This window comes from Narcine bancroftii, chromosome 6, assembly GCF_036971445.1.
Source record: "Narcine bancroftii isolate sNarBan1 chromosome 6, sNarBan1.hap1, whole genome shotgun sequence".
In the NCBI taxonomy this organism is placed as follows: Eukaryota; Metazoa; Chordata; class Chondrichthyes; order Torpediniformes; family Narcinidae; genus Narcine; species Narcine bancroftii.
The window spans coordinates 232,252,093-232,274,714 of NC_091474.1; the positions used below are offsets into that span (position 1 = coordinate 232,252,093).

Consider the following 22,622-nt stretch of genomic DNA (forward strand, 5'->3'; position numbering starts at 1 on the left):
ATGACATCATATACAACCTTGAGATTCTTTTTCCTGCGGGCCAGGCGGAATTACCACTTATTGGTAGTGCAAAAAAATTAGTGCATTCAAATTCAACGTACACGTGTAAACAAATAATGAAACATAAACAAACTGTCCAAAAAAAATCAATAAAGTGCACAAGTAGAGTCCTTAAATGAGCCTCTGATGGAGTTTGTTGTTGAGGAGTCTGATGGTGGAGGGGAGCAGCTGTTCCTGAACCTGGTGGTACGAGTCTTGGGGCACCTATATCTTTTTTCTGAGGGTAGCAGTGAGAACAGAGCATATGCTGGGTGACGTGGATCTTTCATAATTCCCTGTAGATGTTCTCAATGGTGGGGAGGGTTTTGTCTTTGATGTCCTGTGCTGTGTCCACTACCTATTGAAGGGCTTACTGCTTTTGGGTATTGGTATCCCCACCTAGACTGTGATGCACCCAGTCAGCGCATATTCCACCCCACATCTGTAGAAATTTGCCAGGGTTTCCGATGTCATACAAGACCTCTGCAAACTCCTGAGGAAGTAGAGGTGCTGACTTGCTTTCTTCATGATGCCATTCGTGTGTTCAGTCTAGGAAAGATCCTCTGAGATAATGACTCCCAAGAACTTAAATTTCCTCACCCTCTCCACCTCTGATCCCCCAATGATCACCGGTTTTCCCTTCCTGAAGTAAACAATCAGCTCCTTGGTTTAGGTGACATTGAGTGCAAGGTTGGTGCAACATTCAGCCAAGTTTTCAATCTCCTTCCTGTATGCTGACTAATCACCCCTTTTTATACAACCTTGGTATCATCAGGTAAATTTGTAGATGGTGTTGTAGCACAGAGCCACACAGTCATAGGCGTATAGCGAGTCGAGCAGGGCCCTAAGTACACAGCCCTGTGGTGCTCAGGTACTGATGGAGATTGAGGAGGAGATGTTCTTAGCAATTCTCACTGATTGTGGCGTATTGAATCCTAGGTCTTGGAGTTTGTTGATCAATTTTGAGGGGATAATGGTGTTAAATGCTGAACTGTTAGTGATAAGGAGCATCCTGATTTTTACATCTTTGTTGTCTCGGTGTTCCAGGGCTTTGTGTAGAACCAGTGAGATGGTATCTGCATAGACTTGTTGTTAAGAGAGCTGAATTGGAATGGATCTATGTCAGCACTGAGGCAAGAGCTGGCATGCTTCAACAACAGCCTTACTAACATTTCATCACTGTTGATATGAGTGCCACTAGTCAGTAATCATTTCAGTAGGTTACTACGTTCTTCCTGGGCATTGGTACAATTGGTACCTGTTTGAAACAGGTGGGGCCCATGCCCTGCCAGAGTAAGATGTTGAAGATATAGTACCTGTGAATACATTGGCAATTTGGTCAGCACAGACTTTTAATACTCGACTGGGTACTCCATCCGGACTGGATGGTTTCCCTGGATTCACTTTCCTGAAGGCACCCCGAGTGAGGTCAATGAGACTGGGTGGGAAAATAGTTCAGCATGGAATAGATGGGCCTGTTTTTGTGCTTGTAGTGTTCCATGGTTCAACACAGCTTTTGTGCTTCTCTACTGTGCCTTGATACAACTGCCTCAGGGATTTGCCTGGCCCCTTCTGGGCCTGAGCCCGTACCTCCCAATTACAGCCAATTGACTTACAACCCCCGTACGGTTTGAAGGCTGAGAGGAAACTGGAGCATTTGGACAAAACCCACGCAAACACGGGGAGAACGAAAAACACCTTATAGACAGTGCCAGATTTGATCCCAGGTCCATGGCACTGTAACAGCACTGTGCTAAATCCACCTAGTTCTGAGGCAGTCGATGAATTCACCACGTCCCTAAGGCTTGGCGTGTAGGACTGGTGGCAAATTTGCAGGGTTGGTCTGCTCTTGAAAAGCTTATACTGTTCTTCCCTCCTCCTACATTTTGAGTGACAAGAGCCCAACATCTCAATGCTTGTTTGAAGTGGCTCAGTGTTGGGAGAGGATGCTGATGTCGGCTTGATAATTCAGCCAGTGGACTTCTGGAGTCAGCATTGTTGGTTACTCTCCAGGGCTCATGGTGGTCTGAGCCTCTTCAAGTATGGGAGCCTTACATTAAATACAATAGCGAAAACCTACCGGGAACAAACATTACCTAAGTTGATGGAAGGAGAAGAAAAGAAAAGAATGGACTCAGTAGAATTTCTGGTGTATTTTTGTTGAATGACAACATTGTCTGACTGGCTTAATGCAACCTAGATTGTATACCTAAAATGGATGAGAGGGGGGGGTGGGGGGGTGGCTTGGGAGGAGGGAGGGGGGGGTGAGAAAAAGTCACTGTATATGTGTGAAAAAGAAAAAGTGTATATCATGGCTAACGTGATTTATGGTGTGAAAAATAAAAAATTTAAAAAAATAAATAAATTTTAAAAAAAACACTGAGCTCCATATCATTGTCACCTTGTAACGACTGAGCAGTCCGACGTCAGTCAGATTTCTCTCTTTTGTGTATTGCAGAAGACTCCAGCATTTGCAGATCTCCAAAGAGTATAAAGCAGAAATCCGCTGCACAGTACAAACCCAGGGTTGGGCCAACCTAATAACCTACTCAAACAACTGCCAGAGAATTTCCCTGCTGCATAACTCTCCAATTTTCTCCGTTCCATGTACCTACCTCTAAAAAGATTCCATTGTACCTGCCTCCATCACATTCCACGCACCCACTACTCAGAGAGAAATGATGCAAAAGAAGTTTTCACACATTCATCATGACCTCACTGTTAAGATAGGAGTTCTGAGCATTGTTTGAACAAGGATAACTTTTAAGAATTATCCCCAATCAGTAGTAGAATATCAAGGTTGACAGAAAGGCACCAACTATAAAGGAAAATGGAAAAAGTCTCCTGTTTAGTCAATTCTTTACTGATATTGAGCCCAGAGGATATGACAACGGGCTCTTGGAACAGCGTGGGAAGATTGTCTCTGCCCTGGATGAGAGAGCAATAAATCATAATTAAAATACAAGCAAGTGATTCTTACTTTCTTTCTCATCTCATACAGCAGCACAAAGATTCTTCCCGGTTAATGTCTTCGGTTCCACCTCAGATCTCAATGCTGCAAGTCCCTAATGTTGGAAGGTATTTTCCCTTTGCATGATAATGCCCCACCCACATTCCTCACATCACCAGGCTGCGGACTGCTGAAGATCGGCCCGAGACAGGCAGAATGGGTATCAGGTATCAGAACCCAGATGCGAGAGGCTTCCTGATCCTGTCAGAGGTTTGCATCTGGAGCTCAGCTTGCCAATGGTTTGGACTGGAGTCTGTGTGGCTGGAGGTGAATCCATCGGCACTCAGTGACTCTGGGGGGACTCTCTTTTGCTTCTCCTTCTCTGATTGTAAGGGACACTGTGCAATTTCTACTGATGGCAAATCTTTAACTGCCTTATGGTAGATAAAAGGAAATTTCATGTAATAGTGCATTTTCTGTTTTATTACATGACAATAAAAGAATCTTAAATAAAAAGCTGAACTTTAATAGATCTGAAGCTCAGCAGATCTGTGAAAATATTTTCACCACGTACCTAGTCCTAATCTGCACTCCACAGAGCATCAAAAACTCCAAGATTGAGCCAATTGTGCTTCAATTAAAACAATGACAAGATACGAAATCAGGACTGACTGTCATAGAATGTATATTGTGTTCAGATGGAATTGAAAATTAATTCACACTGAAAACTCTGGGGCTTTATTTCAGATTTATTGGCCATGTCTTCCTTACCTCTATATTCCCCCTCAGTAGTCATAGAAGAGTTATACAGTAAAGAGAGGAAATAGGCTCGTCAGCCTACTGAATCTGTGCTGAGCATTAACCACCCATTGACACAAATCTGATATTAATACCATTTTTGCCTCCTGTACACATTCTTGTTAATATTCCCCTCCTCACCAGATTCTAACACCAATTTATACAATGTGGGCAATTTTTACAATGGCCAATAGCCTACCAACTACACCTTTGTGATGAAGGAGGAAACCCAGAGCACATTGAGGAATCTGACAAAGTCACAGGGAGAGCATGCCAACTCCACATGGGCAGCACCCAAGAGAAGGACTAAACCTGGATCTCTGGTGCTGTGAAGCCTTGGCTCTACTAGCCGTGCCCTGTTTTAGGCAGCCCTATTTTTAGCTGCCAAAGCCCCAAGTTCTTCTTCCCACCATTTTCTTGTTCCTGCTCTTTAATTTAGACACACTGGTTTGGACTGGAATCTGTGTGGCTGGAGGCCACAAATACTCGCTTCACACAAATTCACTGTTACAAAGAAACCTGTATTTGCTTTAATGAAAGGATTTTTGATTTCACGAAAAAGCAGGTTGTGGAGCTGTCACAGAATGGTCGGTGGGTCTGTCAGCGCACGACCGGAGGGGTGGTCACAGGGTGGCCGACCACAGGGCTGTCACAGAGCAGGGTTCTCAGCATGCAGCTGGCAGGGCGGACACAGGGTGGCAAGCACGGCTGTCAGCGCATGGCCGACAGGGCGGTCGCAGGGTGGCCGGCAGGGCTGTCAGTACGCGGCCGGCAGGGCTGTCAAAACCCGCTGTTTTCCTGATTCTGGTAAGTGAAAGTACATACATTATTTCTACTTTATATTGGCTGTGTATTTATCATATCACTCGTGTTGGTGTTATTTTAGGTTTTATGTGTTATTTGGTATGATTGGGTGGGGTTTTTTTGGGGTCTGGGAATGCTCAAAACATTTTTTCTCATAATATCAATGGGTAATTGCTTTCTCATTTGATGCCTTTTCGGCTTACGAAAGGTTCTGTAGGAACCCTCTAGTTTCGTAAAGCAGGGTATACCTGTATACAGCACAATAACAGGCTTTTGTGGCCCACAAGCCTGTGCCCCTCCCCAGACACACCCATATGACCTACAACCCCATAATTTTTAAAAGTGGGAGGGAACAGGAGAAAATCCACGCAGACACAGGGAGAACGCCAAATTCGAACCTGAATCACTGGTGTTATAATAGCAGGTGGTAATTGCTACGCTAACAGGTTTCTTTTAAGTCATAAAGGCTAACATGTAAATGTAAGCTGTTGTCAAAAGAAAACTGGGGTGCTCTCATGAAGGATTTCACCCTTGAGTGACATTAAAAGCAGTTCACTTGTTCTCTCGCTGCTCTTCAGACCTCTCTGACTTTTTAGTTTTTGCAGTTCCAGGAAATCAGACTGGTGCATCATGAACTCCAGCCAATGGTTTGGGCAAAGGGCAAACCAAGTTCACTCTGCAGATGATCTAGGCTCAGTTAACTATGCTAGAAGTGACCGCGAGCAAAGTTACAAAAGGCTTGTTGAATTAAACCATGGGTCAATTATTAGGTCAGGAACCTCATAAACTACCTGCCTTTAAAGACTTTGATCAGACCTTTGAGATGAACATAAGTGGGGATGTGACGTTGAGGCTTTATAAGGCACCAGTGAGACCTCACTTGGAGTACTGTGAGCAGTTTTGGGCTCCTCGTTTAAGACAGGATGTGCTGACGTTGGAGTGGGTTTAGGGGAGGTTCACACAAGGCTGATACAGGGAATGAAAGGGTTATCTTATGAGAAGTGTTTAACAACTCTTGCCTGTACTGGTTGGACAGAGTGACATAGAATGGTTGTTTCCCATGATGGGAGAGTTGAGGAAAAGAGGGCACGACTTCACAATTTAAGGGCTGCTTAGTACAGAGATACCGGAACCTGTGGAATTAGTTGCCGCAGGCAGTTGTAGAGGCAAAGTCATTGGGTGAATTTAAGGCAGAGATTGACGTTCCTGATTAGCAATGGCATCAAAGGGCAGGAAAGTCAGGCTGAGTGGGAAAATGAATCACTCATGATTAAATGAAGGGGCAGGATCGATCAGCTGATATACCTATTCTGTTCCTAAGTCTTATGGTGCCATGGTCTGGACAATGTACAAGCAAAACTTTGCCTTGTTCACTTGTATCTTTATAACTGTCAATGCTAGGTGGTAAAATAAATCCATCCAAGATGTTTGGCATGCTTCCCTTCATTCGTCAGGTAACGAGTGCAGGAGCTGGGCATGGCGTGCAGTTCTAGTTGACCAGCCATCAGAAGGATGTCAATGCACTGGAAAGGGTGCTCCAAAGATTCACGAAGGCGTTATAACCATATAACCCATATACAGCACTGAACAGGCCAGTTTGGCCCGACTAGTCCATGCCAGAACAAATCCCCACTCTCCTAGTCCCACTGACCAGCACCTGGGTCCATACCCCTCCAATCCTCTCCCCTCCATGTAATTATCCAGTCTTTCCTTAAATGTAAATAATGTCCTTGCTTCAACCACCTCTGCCGGAAGCTTATTCCACATCCCAACTACCCTTTGCGTGAAGAAATTTCCCCTCATGTTCCCCTTATAATTTTCCCCCTGCAATCTCAAACCATGGCCTCTGGTTTGAATATCCCCCACTCTTAATTGAAAAAGCCTATCCATGTTGACTCTCTCTGTCCCTTTTAAAATCTTGAACACCTCCATCAAATCCCCCCCTCAATCTTCTACGCTCCAGAGAAAAAAGCCCCAGGCTGCTCAACGTTTCTCTGTAACTCAAACCCTGACATCCTGTCAACATTCTCGTGAACCTTCTCTGCACTCTCTCTATTTTGTTTATATCCTTCCTATAATTTGGTGACCAAAACTGCACACAGTATTCCAAACTTGGCCTCACCAATGCTTTGTACAATACCAGGACTAGATGGCTAAAGTCATAATGTCAGGCTGGGACTTTTCTTCCTGGAGTACAAAAGGCTTAGAGGAGATCTTATAGATGGATATGAAATTGTGAGGGGCACAGATGAGGTGAGAGTCATTGTTTTTACCCCAGGGTAGGGGAGTCTAAAATTAGAAGGCACAGATTTAAGGTGAGAGGGGAAAGATTTAAAAGAGACCTCAGAGGCACCTTTTTCATTTCAAGTGTGTTAGATATGTGGAATGAGAAGCCAGAGGAAGTGGTACAGGTGGGTCCTATTTTAATCCTCAAAATCATTGAGACACGTACAAGGATAGGAAAGGTTCAGAGGATTACAGGTAGAATGTCAGTAAATGGTACTGGCATAGATAGACATGGGCAAGAAGGGCCAGTTTCCATGCTTTAAAATTGAGTAACGCCCTTGCTATCTTTTACTTGTAGCCTTTTGTTTTGAAGCCTCTGTAAGTGGAACCATTCTCTTTCTTAAAGCCATTATTAATGTTTAATGACATCACAACAATCTCTTTTCTGGATTTGCTGAGCCAGTCAGTTCATCTCATGCATCAGACTCCACGGAATCTTCTGTGTGGGATGATCAGTAGAACATCAAGCACACCCCAATTTGTCATACAATTGCGGTTCTTGAATCCAGCTTCTCAGTGGAAGTCGGTGCTTGTGTCAGCAGGAACTCCCTTGCTTGAGAACAATGCATGGGAACTGTCCATCACCAATGAGTATACATATATATTGTGGTATAGGATGGTGGTGATTGGCTGTGAGCGTAGCCACGCCTACTGGCAGGTCTTAAAGGGTTGCTCCTAGCCAGACGCAGATCATTCTGGACTGGTCGACGTACATGTGATACGCTCCAGTCTTCTAGTTAATAAAAGCCTTGGTTTGGATCAACAAGCCTTTGATTCTTTCGACGTGCACCACAATTTTATTAACGAGGAAGTTTTCAAGGGATGGAGCGTATGCTGCGTCCGGAACGCCTTAACAGTTGGCTACAGCTTCGAATGACTTTAAGCACTGGGTGAGGTGTTTCAAAGCTTACCTACAACTCTCTGACCCTGCTGTGGAGGAGGATGGCCATCGACTACTAGTATTGATGTCTATGGTGTCCCTGAGAGCCTATGAGAGCATCCAGGACGCAGCCACTTATGCCGCAGCCATGAAGGTGTTGAAAGGACTCTACGAGCGACAGGTAAACATGGTCTACGCCTGGTACAAACTAGCAACCAGGAGGCAACTGCCCGGTGAGTCCTGTAGAGCTTATAGCCAAGCACTAAGGGCACTGGGCAGAGCCTGTGCCTGCTCAGACAGAACTGCTGCTGAGACCACCGACGATCTCATTTAGGATGCTTACGTTGCTGGGGTTCAATCGAATGAGGTGAGGCAGCACCTGCTAGAGCACGGGGGAGAAAACCGAGAGGATGTGATCCAGATCGCAGAGACAATGGAGGATGTGGTCTTTGGGCTGGACTCCAGGCTATGAAGTGAGTAGGATGCCCTCCCTCAACCCTACTACCCCACGGCCCACCAAAGGCCTGTCGGCTATCGCTACACTGCCTGATGCGACCCTGAAGTGCTACTTCTGCGGGAGGGATAAGCACAGCAGGTCCCAGTGTTTGGCGAGGAAAGCAGGTGCCAGAAATGCCTTAAAAATGGGCACTTTGCTGTAGTCCGTCACTCCAAAATGGCTGCCGTCAAACACAGCGCCTCGTGTGAGGCCTAACCGTCACCCTCCCATTCAAACATCTCTTCTTCAGACCTCTCGTCCAATGAGAGCAGGGGCTCCACTGCGTGACAGCACCTGACGTCACGGGGCAGGCACCGAGCGCGGAATGTATAGCCCACCCTCGCTGTTATGACATTGGCCTGCTTGGACCTCCCACACAGATCAACGACTGTCCAGGCCCCAGCCCCGACTTCAACAACCACTGCCGCCGCCACCACAGCCACCGACGCTGCCTACCAGGGACCCGCTGCCACCACAGCCACCGACGCTGCCTACCAGGGACCCGCCGCCACTGACCAGGTACCTGCCTGGCTGCCACTACCACTGCTGCCAACCAGGGACCTGCCGCCACAGACAGTGCCGACCAGGTACCAGTCATCGCTACCAACGCTGCCGCCACATCCGACCTGGTACCTGCCGGCTCTAGCGACCTGGTACCCTCCGCCACTACCGCCAACGACTGCCCGCCTGACCGCCCCACCACTGCCGACTGCAAGCAGCGACCCCCAGAAATTACCGTTGGCTGGCCGACAACCCCAGCAGGCTGCAGGCAGCAGCCCAGCTCCTCGATACTGACAGCTCCAGCCCGATTGCTTCTGTGATGTCACCATGCACACGTAGTGCACTTCAGGCCCGATGCTGTGTGACGTCATCATGTAAGACTCTATTGTTCCCAGCACTGGTCTCTGCATCAGTGACCCTGGACCAGGACTGCCCTCATCCCCTTACAAAAGCAATGGAACTGATTAAAGTGCATGGACACCATACCAATTTCTTATTTGACTCGGGGTCAATGGAGAGTTTTATCCATCCAGACCTGGCCCACCGTTGCGGACTGGTCATTCTCCCCACTGACCAAAGGATTTAATTGGCAACAGGTCGCACTCCACTGGGGTAAAGGGGTATTGCTTGGTGACCCTGAAAGTCCAGGGCATCACATTTAACGATTTTAAACTATTAGTCGTCCCCGAACTGTGTGCTCTCGTATTGCTGGGACTGGATTTTCAGTGCACTATATTTCCTTGCACTATGGGGGGGCCCCACACCCCACTCTCTGTAACCACTCCACCCCAGAGGCCTCCTGCCAGCGACAGCCCAAGCCACCAGCGCCCCATGTGTAGCCTCTCCACCCTCCAGGTCGCTCCTCCAGCACTCTTCGCAAACCTCACTCCTGGCTGGAAGCCAATGGCCACCAAAAGCCAGCAGTATAGTTTCAGGGACAGGAAGTTCATCACAAGTGAGGTGCGCAGATTGCTGGACGAGGGCATTATCAAATCCAGCTCAAGTCCATGGAGGGCCCAGGTGGGGAGGTTAAAAACGGGGAGAAGCAGCGAATGGTGGTTGATCGCCAGCTCCCGATCCGCCGAGAAGACCGACTTTTCACTGCCTTCAAAGCGAATGGGCAGCTGTATCAATTCCTCAGGGTACCCTTTGGGGTCACGAATGGTGTCGTGGTTTTCCAGCGGGAAATGGACCGGATGGTAGACCAGAACGGGCTAACAGCTACTTTCCCGCATCTGGACAATGTCACCATCTGTGGCCATGACAAGCAGGACCATGATGCCAACCTCGAGAAATTTTTTCAGATTGTGATACGGCTGAACTTAACCTACAATTTCGACAAGTGTATTTTCCGGACCACTCGGCTCGCAATTCTAGGTTGTGTGGTGGAGAATGGGGTGGTAATGCCAGACCCTGACCGCATGCGTCCCCTCATGGACTTGCACCCCCCCCACCCCACACCCAAAAGGCGCTCAGACGCTGCCTGGGTTTCTTTTTGTACTATGGCCAATGGGTTCCACACTATGCTGACAAGGCACAGCCACTTATCAAGACCACCTCCTTCCCCCTGTCAACCGAGGCCAGAGCGACCTTTGATGAGTTCATTCCGTTCCAAGTCGAGAGCGATGCATCCGACTTTGCACTGGCAGCCACTATGAACCAGGCCGGCCGGCCGGTAACCTTCTTCTCCAGGACCCTCCAGGGCCCTGAGAGCCGACACTTCTCTGTCGAGAAGGAGGCCTAGGCCATAGTCGAGGCAGTACATCGTTGGAGACACTACCTCACTGGCAGGCGCTTTACACTGCTGACTGACCAATGTGCGGTCTCGTTCATATTTAGCAATACCCAGCGAGGTAAGATCAAGATCGACAAGATCACTAGTTGGAGAATCGAACTCTCCACCTTCAATTGTGACATACTGTACCGGCCTGGTAAACTTAACCACCCGCCAGATGCGCTCTCCAGGAAGACTTGCGCCAACATACAACTGGACAGGCTGCAGACTCCATGAGGAGCTCTGTCATCCAGGGGTCACTAGGTTCATGCATTTTGTTAAGGCTCGTAACCTGCCCTACATGGTCAAGGAGATTCGCTCCATGACCTGAGCCTGCCCGGTGTGCCCTGAGTGCAAGCCCCACTTCTTCCGTCCGGAGAATACCCACGTCATCAAAGCCACTAGACCCTTTAAAGGTCTAAGCGTGGACTTCAAGGGGCCCCTACCATCGACCAACCGTAACACCTACATTTTTACGGGGATCGACGAGCATTCTCACTTCCCGATCGCTGTACCCTGCTCGGACATGACCGCCTCCTCAGTTATAGAGGCCCTGCACAGCATCTTCACCATCTTTGGGTACCCCAGTTATATCCACAGTGACCGCGGGTCCTCGTTTATGAGCGCCGAGTTGCGGCAGTACCTTCTGGAGTGTGGTATTGCTTCGAGCAGGACCACCAGCTATAACCCATGTGGTAATGGGCAGGTCGAAAGAGAGAATGCCACCGTCTGGAAAGCGGTTACGCTTACCCTCCGGTCCAAAGGCCTCCCCACCGCTCGCTGGCAAGACGTGCTCACTAGCACCCTACACTCCATCCGCTCCCTCCTATCCACCGTGACCAATGCCTACACGTGTTCTCTTTCCCGAGGAAAGATGTTCTCTTTCCCGAGGAAATCCGAATTGGGAATAACCACGCCGGTGTGGGTCACAGTTCCTGGGCCTGTCCTCCTGCAACGCCACGTCTGGTACTCAAAGAACGATCCTTTGGTTGACCGAGGGATGCTGCTCCATGCGAACCCGAATTATGCATACATTGAGTACTCGGACAGGCGGGAGGACACAGTCTCGGTAAGAGACCTAGCCCAAGCCGGATCGAACCCAGCAGTGCTCCCAACCCAACCTCCTCCAACTCCTTCTCCCCTAGGTCACGTGCTCGAACAGAGGGATCAGCACCACCCCACCAACTCAGGCCAGCCTGTCGACAACACCGTTGGGGAATTGAGCGAAGTGGTGGCCGCACCCAAAGAGCCCGCCAGTGACACGACACCAGCGACCCCAATCCCAGCACTACAGAGGTCGCGCTAGATGATTAGGCCCCCGACCATTACAGCCCCTAACCTCCCACCAGTTCCCCCCCTTTTTTTATTTTTACAGCCCTCCATTCACCCCAGGGTCAGTTCTCAAAGAAGGGGTGAATGTGATAGTACGGATTCTATCACCAATGTGTATATGTATATATTGTGGTATAGAATGGTTGTGATTGGCTGAGAGTGTAGCCACACCTACTGGCAGGTCTTAAAGGGTTGCTCCTAGCCAGGCCCAGATCATTCTGGACTGGTCGACCTACTTGTGATATGCTCCAGTCTTCTCGTTAATAAAAGCCTTGGTTTGGATCAACAAGTCTTTGATTCTTTACCATTTACCTCTAAGCACCAGAATCTAGTGAAATTCATAAATGTTAAATTCTGTGCACAGTATAAGAATTGCCTGAAATCGGTGAACTTGGAGGAGTGAGAAATTAATGCAATTAAAGCAAAGAACTTTCCTGAACATATACACACTACATACACATGTAGGGAATTAAGTTAGGTTAAATTAATAAAAATAAATTGAAGTTTGATCCTGTTTTTATGCTTAAAGAAAATTAAAAGCAACTTGTGTTTAAGAAACCATTTGTCTTGGTGAATTTCTATTGCTGCTAGGTTTTGGGGTCTTCTGGGTTCAAGACTCACTGGACAATGAAGATTTTGCTTTCTAAACACTTTGGGATTTATTTTATGGATTTTCGGGCTGGTGATCACGAAAAATGCCCCAAAATTTCCTATCACATACCATTTTTTAGATATAATCTATTTTTGTGATTTCTTGACATATTTTAAGAAGTACATGTCATTGAAAATTCATTTTCTGCTTTTGCACTTGGACGTCTTCCCTGCTGATCTTGGTGCAGTCAGTGACAAACATGCTGAAAGATTTCACCAGGACATTGCGACTATGGAAAAGCTGTATCTGGGCAGCTGGAATGCCGGCCGAATATCATTGGACACTGACACGAGAGGCATCAGGTGCTGAGTACAAACGAAAATCAGCGACAAGACATTTTTATGCCAGTTGAACTAACGCAATGTGTCAGCGTCATTACCCGATTAAACATGCTAAATTCAATAAACGTTCATATTTCTCCAACTTCCTACATGATATAGCAAATCTAAAATTATTTTATGTTCAGTTGGAAGTTGTTCATCATCATCTCCAATTTATTTTTCAGGAAGCAAACCTTTTGGAAACATTTGTTGTCCAGTGTTAGTGAAGGTGGATTCTCATGTAGTGGTGAAGAAGGCTGTTGGTACGCTGGCCTTTATAAATCATAGCATAGAATAAAGGAACTGGGAGGTGATGTTGAGACTGTTCAAGGCATTGGTGAGGCCAAGTTTGGAATATTGTGTGCAGTTCTGGTCTCCAAATTATAGAAAGGATATCAATAAGGTAGAGAGGGTGCAGAGAAGATTTACTAAAATGTTGCCTGGATTCCAGTATCTGGAATACGGAGAAAGATTGAGTCGATTGGGACTTTATTCATTGGAGCGTAGGAGGTTGAGGGGGGGATTTGATAGAGGTATTTAAAATTATGAGGGGAATAGAGTAGATGTGAATAGGCTACTCCCCTTGAGGGTAGAAGAGATTGGAACAAGGGGTCATAAGTTAAGGGTTAGGGAGCAGAACTTTAGAAGTAATATAAGAGGATACTTCTTCACTCAGAGAGTGGTGGCTGAGTGGAATGACCTTCCAGAAGAGGTGGTTGCAGCAGGGTCAATGTTGTCATTTAAGAGGAAGTTAGATGAGTGCATGGATGTGAGGGGGTTGGAGGGTTATGGGCAAGGAGCAGGTAGGTGGAACTAGTGGAGTTTCATTTAAATTGGTGCAGACTAGAAGGGTCGATATGGCCTGTTTCCGAACTGTTATGGTTATATATGTTTATAAACAGCCTATTCTTGGGTCAATCAGCCTGATGTTACACATGCTGTCTGTCAGGAGGCACATTGGTGCAGGTGGTACTGCAGTTCCAGTGCATAGCTCTGGTGACCCAGGGTCAATCTTGACCTCCAGTTCTGTCTTTGTGGAGTTTTCACGTTCCCCCTATGATTGCATTGGGTTTCTTCTAGTTTTCTCCCTCATCCCAAAGACAAGTGAGCCTTTAAGTTAATTAGACATTATAAATTTGCCCCAAGTGTTCAGGAGAGAGGTGGAATCTGGGGCGGGGGGTGGGGTGTACTTGATGAGGATGAGAGAAAATCAGAATAGGATGATTGTAAATGGTTGGCTGATAGTTGGTGCAAACTTAGTGAGCCAAGGAGCCAGATTCCATGTTGGGCAAATCTACGGCTCTGTGACATGGGAAACAATTGGCAGTGATATCTCTAATATCAATGAGAGACAAGTCTCAGTTATTACATTTATGGAAAAGCCTCAAATGTCAGATTCCAGAAACCTTGGCTTGTTCACATGTTAGGTGCAATGGACTAAAATGAGGAAGGTCAGAGTTGTGCAGTACACAAATGGACTTTTCAGTTCTGCACAACCATGTTGAACTTCTTGCCCATTTGCCTGCATTAGGCGCATATCCTTCAATGCCTTGCCAACTGCCTGTCTTTTCTTTGGCTTGGCTTCGCGGGTGAAGATTTATGGAGGGGGTAAAAAGTCCACGTCAGCTGCAGGCTCGTTTGTGGCTGACAAGTCCGATGCGGGACAGGCAGACACGATTGCAGCGGTTGCAGGGGAAAATTGGTTGGTTGGGGTTGGGTGTTGGGTTTTTCCTCCTTTGCCTTTTGTCAGTGAAGTGGGCTCTGCGGTCTTCTTCAAAGGAGGTTGCTGCCCGCCAAACTGTGAGGCACCAAGATGCACGGTTTGAGGCGTTATCAGCCCACTGGCGGTGGTCAATGTGGCAGGCACCAAGAGATTTCTTTAGGCAGTCCTTGTACCTTTTCTTTGGTGCACCTCTGTCACGGTGGCCAGTGGAGAGCTCGCCATATAACACGATCTTGGGAAGGCGATGGTCCTCCATTCCGGAGACGTGACCCATCCAGCGCAGCTGGATCTTCAGCAGCGTGGACTCGATGCTGTCGACCTCTGCCATCTCGAGTACTTCGACGTTAGGGATGTAAGCGCTCCAATGGATGTTGAGGATGGAGCGGAGACAACGCTGGTGGAAGTTTAGACTGCCTGTCTAAATATCTCTCAAATAACGTGATTGCATCTGATTCCACTACCTCTGGCAGACGCCCAGTATCAATCACTCTCTGTGGACAAAACCCATCAGAACTCTTTTAATGCTGCTTCCCCTCAGCTTGAAACTAAGTCCTCTTGCTTTTGATACCCCTCATAAGGGAAAAAGATTCTTACTATCCTATCTATGTCTCTTATAATTTCCTACATCTTGAACAGGCCACTCATCATCCTTCTTGGCTTCAGGCAAAACAAGCACCATCTGTCCAATCTTTTCTGATAACTAAAATCCTCCACTCTAGGCAACATCCTGATGAATCTCTTCTGCACTCTCTCCAGCGCAACCACATTCTTCCTATAATGTAGTGACCAGAACTGCTGCCATAACAATAGTTTTTAAAGCTGCAATACAACACTCCAATTTTTCTCTTCTATGTCCAGAGCACTTGGGAAGCATGCAATATGCCTTCTTCACCACCGTATCTTCCGTTGTTACCACTTTCAAGGAACATTTGACTGAAAATCCAAAGTCAATTTGGCCATCAACATCCCTCAGCACCTTACCATTTACTGTAATGTATCCGACTCCTTTTTGACTTTTCAGTGCATCTCCTGATACTTACCAGGATTAACTTTTATCTGCCAATGGTCCACACCCATATCCTGTTGTAACCTTAGTTATGGTTACATCTACACCACCAATCTCCACGCCCTCTGAAAACGTACTGATTATACCTTCTATATTCACATTTAAGTTATTAAAATATATTTCAAATAACAAGGGTCCCATCCCTGATCCCTTTGGGGCTTTATTGGACACAGACAGACCAGTCAGAAAAGTATCGATCCACCACCACCATCTGGTTTCCAGTTGCTTCTACTTCTGGATCAGCCCATCATGTGGATCTTCTCAAATGCCTTAGTGAAATCCATGGAAACAATATCTACTCTTCTCTCTTCATCATTCTTCTGAGTTACCTTCTCAAAAATTTCAAATTAGTGTGGCATGATTTTCCTCACACAAAAATATGCTGACTATCCCAGACCTTCCAATGTAGATATGACCAAATATTTTCATACCCACTGGGGTAAGACTCAGTGGCTCATAACTACCTATCCTTCTTCTGATGTCTTTCTCAAATAAAGAGACAATATTAACTATCCTGTAATTCGGTAATCCCTGATGAAAATTCAGTGATCTCTGTTATGGTCACATTTATATCGTCCTTGGTTCTGATGTCAACCTGGGATACATTTTGTCTGGCCCTGGGATTTATCAACTCATGTGTATCCTAACATTTAACATTGCAACCTTCTTAATAATAAACTGCTCCAGATTATCCATGATGTCCAACTGACTTTTTTGTGGAGGTAACAAAAGAAATTGATGAGGGTAGGGCAACAGATGTGGTCGACATGGAATTTAGCAAGGCATTCGACAAGGTCCCCCATGAGAGACTCGTCCAGAAAGTCATGAGGCATGGGATCAGCGGAATCTTGGCTGTATGGATAAAAAAATTGACTTGCAGGTAGAAAGCAGAGAGTAGTGGTGGAAGGAAAGTATTCTACCTGGAGGTTGGTAACTAGTTGAGTGTCACAAGGATCTGTTCTGGGACCCCTGGTCTTTGTGATTTTTATGTGACCTGGATGAAGAGGCAGAACGATGGGTCAGTAAGTATGCGGATGACATGGAAGATTGAAGGAGTTGTGGATGGATCTAAAGTTTGTCAAAGGTTATAAAAGTATATAGACAGGATGCAGAGTTGGGCAGAAAAGTAGCAGATAGATTTCAATGCGGATAAGTATGGGGTGATGGATTTTGGAAGGACAAACCAGAAGGCTGAGTATAGGGTTAATGATTAGTTACTTAAGAGTGTGGATGAACAGAGGAACCTTGAGGTTCCAATCCATACACCCCTCAAGGTCGCCGCAGTGATTGATAGGTTAGTTTAGAAGGCCTATGGGTTTCTGGGATTCATTAATGGGGGATTGAATTCAGGAGTAGAGAGGTGATGACACAACTCTACAAACCTTTGGCAGGACCACACTTAAGAGTATTGTGTTCAGTTCTGGTCACCTCATTATAGGAAGAATGTGGAAGCTATGGAGACGGTACAGAGGAAATTTACCAGGATGTTGCCTAGACTGGAAACAAGTCTGATGAGGCAAGGTTAGTAGAGCTGGGACTTTTCTCTTTGGAGCAAAGAAGGATGAGAGGAGACTTGATTATGAGAGGCATAGATAGGGTGGACAGCCAGCACCTGTTTCCCACAGGATCAGCAAACACCAGAGGACATATGTACAAAGTGAAGGGAGGGAGGTTTAGGGGAGACATTAAGGGGTAAATCTTTTTTACGCAGACAATTGTGGGTGCCCGGAATGCCTTACTGGGGATTGTGATGGAGGATGAAACATTGGGAGCATTTAAGAGACTCTTAGACTGACATATGGATGAAAGAAAAATAAAAGGTTATGGGGTAGGGAGGATTTAGTACGTTTTAAAATTTTTTTTAGGAAGAATATTTGAGTCGGCACAACATTGAGGACTGAAGGGCCTGTACTGTGCTGTATTATTCTATGTTCTAATCCTCCCAGAACTCATCATCTTCCATGTCCTTGCTGAATCCAGATGAGAATTATTCATTTAGGACCTCACCCACGTTACCTGTATCCACACATAGATTATTCTGGTGTATTTCCTGCATTAAAGTCAGGGCAATTGAGCTTGGCAACCCTTCCATGCTCTGGAACTCTCTGCTCTCTCCACTTGCCTTAAATTTAAAATTTTTAAAATTTAAATATACAGCATGGTAACAGGCCATTTTGGCCCACAGACCTGTGCCATCCAATTAACCTACAACCCCGGTATGTTTCAAATGGTGGGAGGAAACTGGAGAAAACCCACACAGAATGTACAAATTCCTTCCAGATATCGCAGGATTTGAACCCTGGTCCAGATCACTAGCGCTGTAAAGGCGTTGCTCTAACAGCTACGCCAAGCATGCCGCCCTTGCTTGATTTATCCTCTTGAAATGAGTTTAAGCCCTGAGTGGTATGAACAAATCTCTCTGCAGGAACATTGGTCAACTATTCAGTGCTGCTTTGATTATAAACACAGCTAACTTCAGCTCACATACCTTGTAGGTAACTTTGATGAGGGCATAACACGGTGTGTTTGTATCCACATCAACAGGCACCAGGAGACGTGGCTCGGCAGCAAGCACATACAAGTGCCTGAGCGCTTGAAGGTGATACCTGGAAAGAGGGAGAAAAATCACTGCCATGACTCAGCTCTTATTGACTCAAGCGATTCCCTGATGAACTTCGCCACCCCCTCCCCACTGATTCCTGATGTTTGGTGTGTATGGAGTCAGTAAAGCCTTTCAATAGGAAAACAATAATTCGTCCTGTACACCAAGGAGTGATTAGAACCAAAATATACTGAAAGAAGAACACAATGTTCTTCTGGGATTTTCTATCTGTTCTGGGCCCAGAGGACCCCAAAACCCAGCAGCAATCTCTTCAAACCAAAACAAATGGTTACTTAAAAAAAAGTTGCTTTTAATTATCTTTAAACATGAAAATAGGATCAAACTCTAACTTATTACTATTAACTTAACCCCCTTCTAATTCAAAGTGCATGTCTATTTAATGTGTGTGTAAATTCAGAAAAGTTCTTTGATTCACAGTCCAATCTCACTTCTCACTCCTCCAAGTTCACTGGTTGCAGACAATTCTTATACTGTGCACAGAATTTAACATTTATGAATTTCATCAGGCTTTGGTGCTTGAAAGGTATATGGTTAACGATCACTCAGGAAGATTCTTGTTGGTTTGTTGAGAGATTTGTTGCTCATTGAACACCCACAACTGATTCCTTCCAATCAGTCACTCCAGTGTCTTGCTGAAGAAACTTGCCCCATCAGGGTTTTCCAGATGATAACCTCTTTCTTTCAGGTCACCAGAGTTGTTTTTCTGTTTCCCCTTATTTCAAGTGAAACATTATACAGCCAGCCATTTCCTCTTGTATGAACCACAAGGGCTTTGACTAGGCTGAACTAAGAACTCACAATCCATCTTCAAAATTGGGTTTCCACAAGTCTGCCAGCTTGTCCTGTTCCAGTCCCAGCTGCTGGTGAACTGTAGATCTGAATTCTCTCTCTCCCCCTCAGAAAAAAAACCACACGCCCCTCTTAGAACAGCCAACTGCATTAAGACTGCGGCTCCAGACCTAATCAGTTGGTTCATCTGTTCTTTCCAAAACAATAATCCATTACTCCACAACATGTCCCATTAACACCTACTTGTGAAGTCCCTATAGGGACTTCTTCAAAGTTTTTGCAAAGGCACTCAGAGCCTGGATTCTGGTTTGAGCAGAGCTCTGGCAATTTAAATTAGATCTGTTTTGAAGTGTTTGTATGTGACCTAAACTCAAAAACCTGCCCCAATTGATCTCCTTTAAAACATATCTACATACAATAATAAAATATCAGGTCAATTATGGCAATTATGGTTTATAAGAGGATAAATATTACTAATAGCATTCAAATGTGTTTTTTTATAATCTAATTTTATCTTCCTCATTATCCTTTTTCTCAAAGCCAATCCTGAGACATCAAACACACACAACTGAGGGACAGGAAGAGCTAATTATATTGGGGCAAGAGGAAGCAAGAGGGCAGGTAAGTATGAGACAGGAAGTTGATAGCTATCAGGTGTGATGAAAAGCAAGATGATAACATGCATGCTTGGTTGAAATTGTGTGAATTGTCAGGGGAGGATTGGTAGGAAAAGGAAGGGTTCAAATCTGCCATTCTATGTAAGGATTTTGTACAAAGACTCGAACTTGGAAGGCAAGGCAACACAGTTGGTGGAGTGCTTACAATTCTATTACAGCACCAGCTGACTGGTGACCCCGTGACCTGTATAGGTTTCCTCCGAGCCCTCCGGTTTCCTCCCACATTCCATAGACATATAGGATTAATAGGTTGATTGGTAGTGTGGGTGTATTTTGGCAGCACGGGGTACAAATTTTTTTTTTTTTTATAAATTAAGATGTTCAGCTGATCGACATCTCCTTCCCTCCCTGGTTTCTTGCTGCTTTGATTGCTGGGTGCCTCAGAGATCCAAAGTAACTTTCAAGTCTATCCACAAGATTTCAGTATCTGAAGTGACTGGAGCAAAACAATTCAACCTGCTGGAGAAACTCAGCAGATTGTGCAACATCAGAGGGAGAAAATAAATTCTCTGCTCAGATTTTCATGAAAGTTCTAACCTGAAAGGTCAAACATTCTTTTTAACTTTATTATTTTTAAAAATTTAACAATACAGCCTTGCCAGCTCCTGAAACCCATGCAGCCAACTTACACCCAGTGAATATGGGAGGAAACCAGAGTGCCCGGAGGAAACTCATGCAGGTCACGTATAACATCCTTACAGAGAGCTGCAGATTTGAATTTGGGATGCTGGCATTGTATTAACTGCTATTTTCTCCCCCCGATGCTGCTTGGCCCACTGAGATCCTCCAGCGGATTGCTTTTCTGCCTCCTGTTTTCAAGGGCGCTGGGGAACCTGAGTGTCATTTCTGCACAGCAAGCTCCCACAAACCTGATAATCTATTATCAGGAAGTATCCACCAGAACACTGGGCAGTTTGTCCCTTGCTCTGCTTCACGATGATGCCACATGGTGCATGAGCGGAGTATCATTCCAAAGGTGGCACCTCCAACAGCGAGGTATTCCTTCAGCAGATGCTACAACGTTAGCCCTGTTTTTGTGCTCAGGGTGAGGTGGGATTTGAACCCAGAACACTTGAGGGTTCAAATCCTACCCATCAAACCAGTGAGGCATGATCATTTTGGTGATGTGGTGGAAGGGGAATGGAGGAGGCTTGAAAAGTAACTGGGAGGGGTGGGGGGGTCCACAAGCTGTAATAATGCTGAAATAAATTAGTTAAACAGACATCGCTGCTCCCGCCATAGGGTGGCTCGCTGCCCTTGAGAGATTTCCCAACTTGACCAGTTAAGTTTTTATGTGGGGGGAGCAGAGCATATTTGACCAAGTTATCAGGTTTTCTCCCACACCCCAAAGATGTGCGAGTTGGTATGTTAAGTGATTGCTGTGAAGTGGCAGAATTTTTTTTGTATCTTCCCTAGCCCAAGTGCCAGTGGCTGAAATTGTGGCTTTATTTAAGGGCTGCAAGGATAAGGCAAGCTGGTGAGCCTAACAACAGCGGTGGGAAAGTTAGTGAAAGGGATTCCGAGAGTCAGGATCTATCTGTATTTGTGAAAGCAAGAACTGATTAGGGACAGTCTTCATGTGTGGGAAATTTGTCTCACAAACTTGATTGATTTTTTTTAAGTGGTAACTAAGAGGATTAATGAGGACAGGGTGTTTGATGTTATCATGGTGACTTTTACAAGGCTTGCAAAGGAATGTCAGATGGAGTTTAAATGAAAACACCTGGTGAATCTGGTGAATGACAGGTACCCATAGACTTGGGGTGGGGGGGGGGGCGCGGTAAAAGTACATTGCTCCTTGACTGGTAGATACTGGCAGACAGTGAAGAAGATGCTTGTCTTTTTCGCAAAGAACACCGAGGACAAGAGTTAGTAAGACATGAAGTTAGGAGATGTTGTGGATTACGTAGATGTTTGTCACAGATTACATCTGAATATAAATAGGATGCAGATTTGGGTGGAGAAGTGGCAGATGGGGGTTCAATCTAGAAAAGTGTGAAGGTTGAGCACATGGTGAATGGTAGGATATTTAGAGGTGTGGAGGAACAGGGGGATCTCAGGGTCCAGGTCCATAGATCCTTCAAGGTTGAAAGGGTGGCCAAGAAGTCTCAGGGGATTGAATACAATAGCTGCGAGGTAATGTTGCCCTCTATAAAACTCTGATTAGACCACACGAACTAAGCAAGTTTCTAATTTGCATTACTCTATGACTCTATTACAAAAAAGTGCTGGTACAATCCTATATTTATTGAAGGAGCACTTACCTATTGTCAGTGCTGTGAGCTGGAAAACGAGGATAAAGTGCACAAAGCAGAGCTGCAATGGCAGAATTGGACGTGCACATGGAGTATCTGTAAAAGATTTAAATGGACATACAAGGCTCAACAAAAATACAAATGAAAACAGTTGCAGGAAGACTCATTTCTTTAAAAAAATAACTGCTAAAAGAAGGGTTTGTAAAGCCGCAAATTTAACTGCCTTCAATCATTTTAGAAAACGTGGGTAGAAGTTTACATCATTATGGTAGCATGGATCATCTCCAGACCAGTGTGTACTGCTGAGCTATGAGAAAAGGTGGGTCTCAAATGAGATGAAGGTAAGTAATGGGAGGGGAGGAAGCTGCATCAGCAAAGTGGGCGTTTAATGTGCATTGAGTGATGAGATGATTGGAACAGTGGGTGAGACTGGTGACTGAAGAGATAGATGTGCAGTTGTAGGTGTTGAGTAACGAGTGATCTGTGAACAGGCCAGCGAGGGATAAGTGAGTAAGACTAATTAGGCTGGGTGCAGTTGAAATTAGGTGCGGAAGATGGGGTCGGGTGAGGCAGTACGCGAGCAAGATGGGAGGTGGGCAAGCACTGCAAGGTGGGGTCAGATAGGCAATTCAGATGGGAACGATGTGTGTTCAAGAT

The 22,622-nt window shown here is 45.7% G+C and overlaps 1 protein-coding gene and 1 long non-coding RNA gene across 2 annotated transcripts in view; both read right to left on the reverse strand.

Moving 5' to 3' along the window:
* anapc1 (anaphase promoting complex subunit 1) overlaps window positions 1-22,622 on the reverse strand; it is a 273,616-nt gene that overhangs the window by 25,459 nt on the left and 225,535 nt on the right. The window contains exons 39-40 of the mRNA XM_069887679.1: window positions 21,975-22,061; window positions 18,110-18,227 (exon numbers count right to left, since the gene is read on the reverse strand). Of these exons, the coding sequence (XP_069743780.1) occupies window positions 18,110-18,227; window positions 21,975-22,061 (205 nt within the window). The remainder of the gene's footprint in view (window positions 1-18,109; window positions 18,228-21,974; window positions 22,062-22,622) is intronic.
* Window positions 4,288-9,062, reverse strand: LOC138737127 (uncharacterized). The gene is made up of 2 exons (XR_011340776.1): window positions 8,990-9,062; window positions 4,288-4,591 (listed from the first exon to the last, which is right to left on the reverse strand). It is a non-coding gene; the product is annotated as an uncharacterized lncRNA (long non-coding RNA).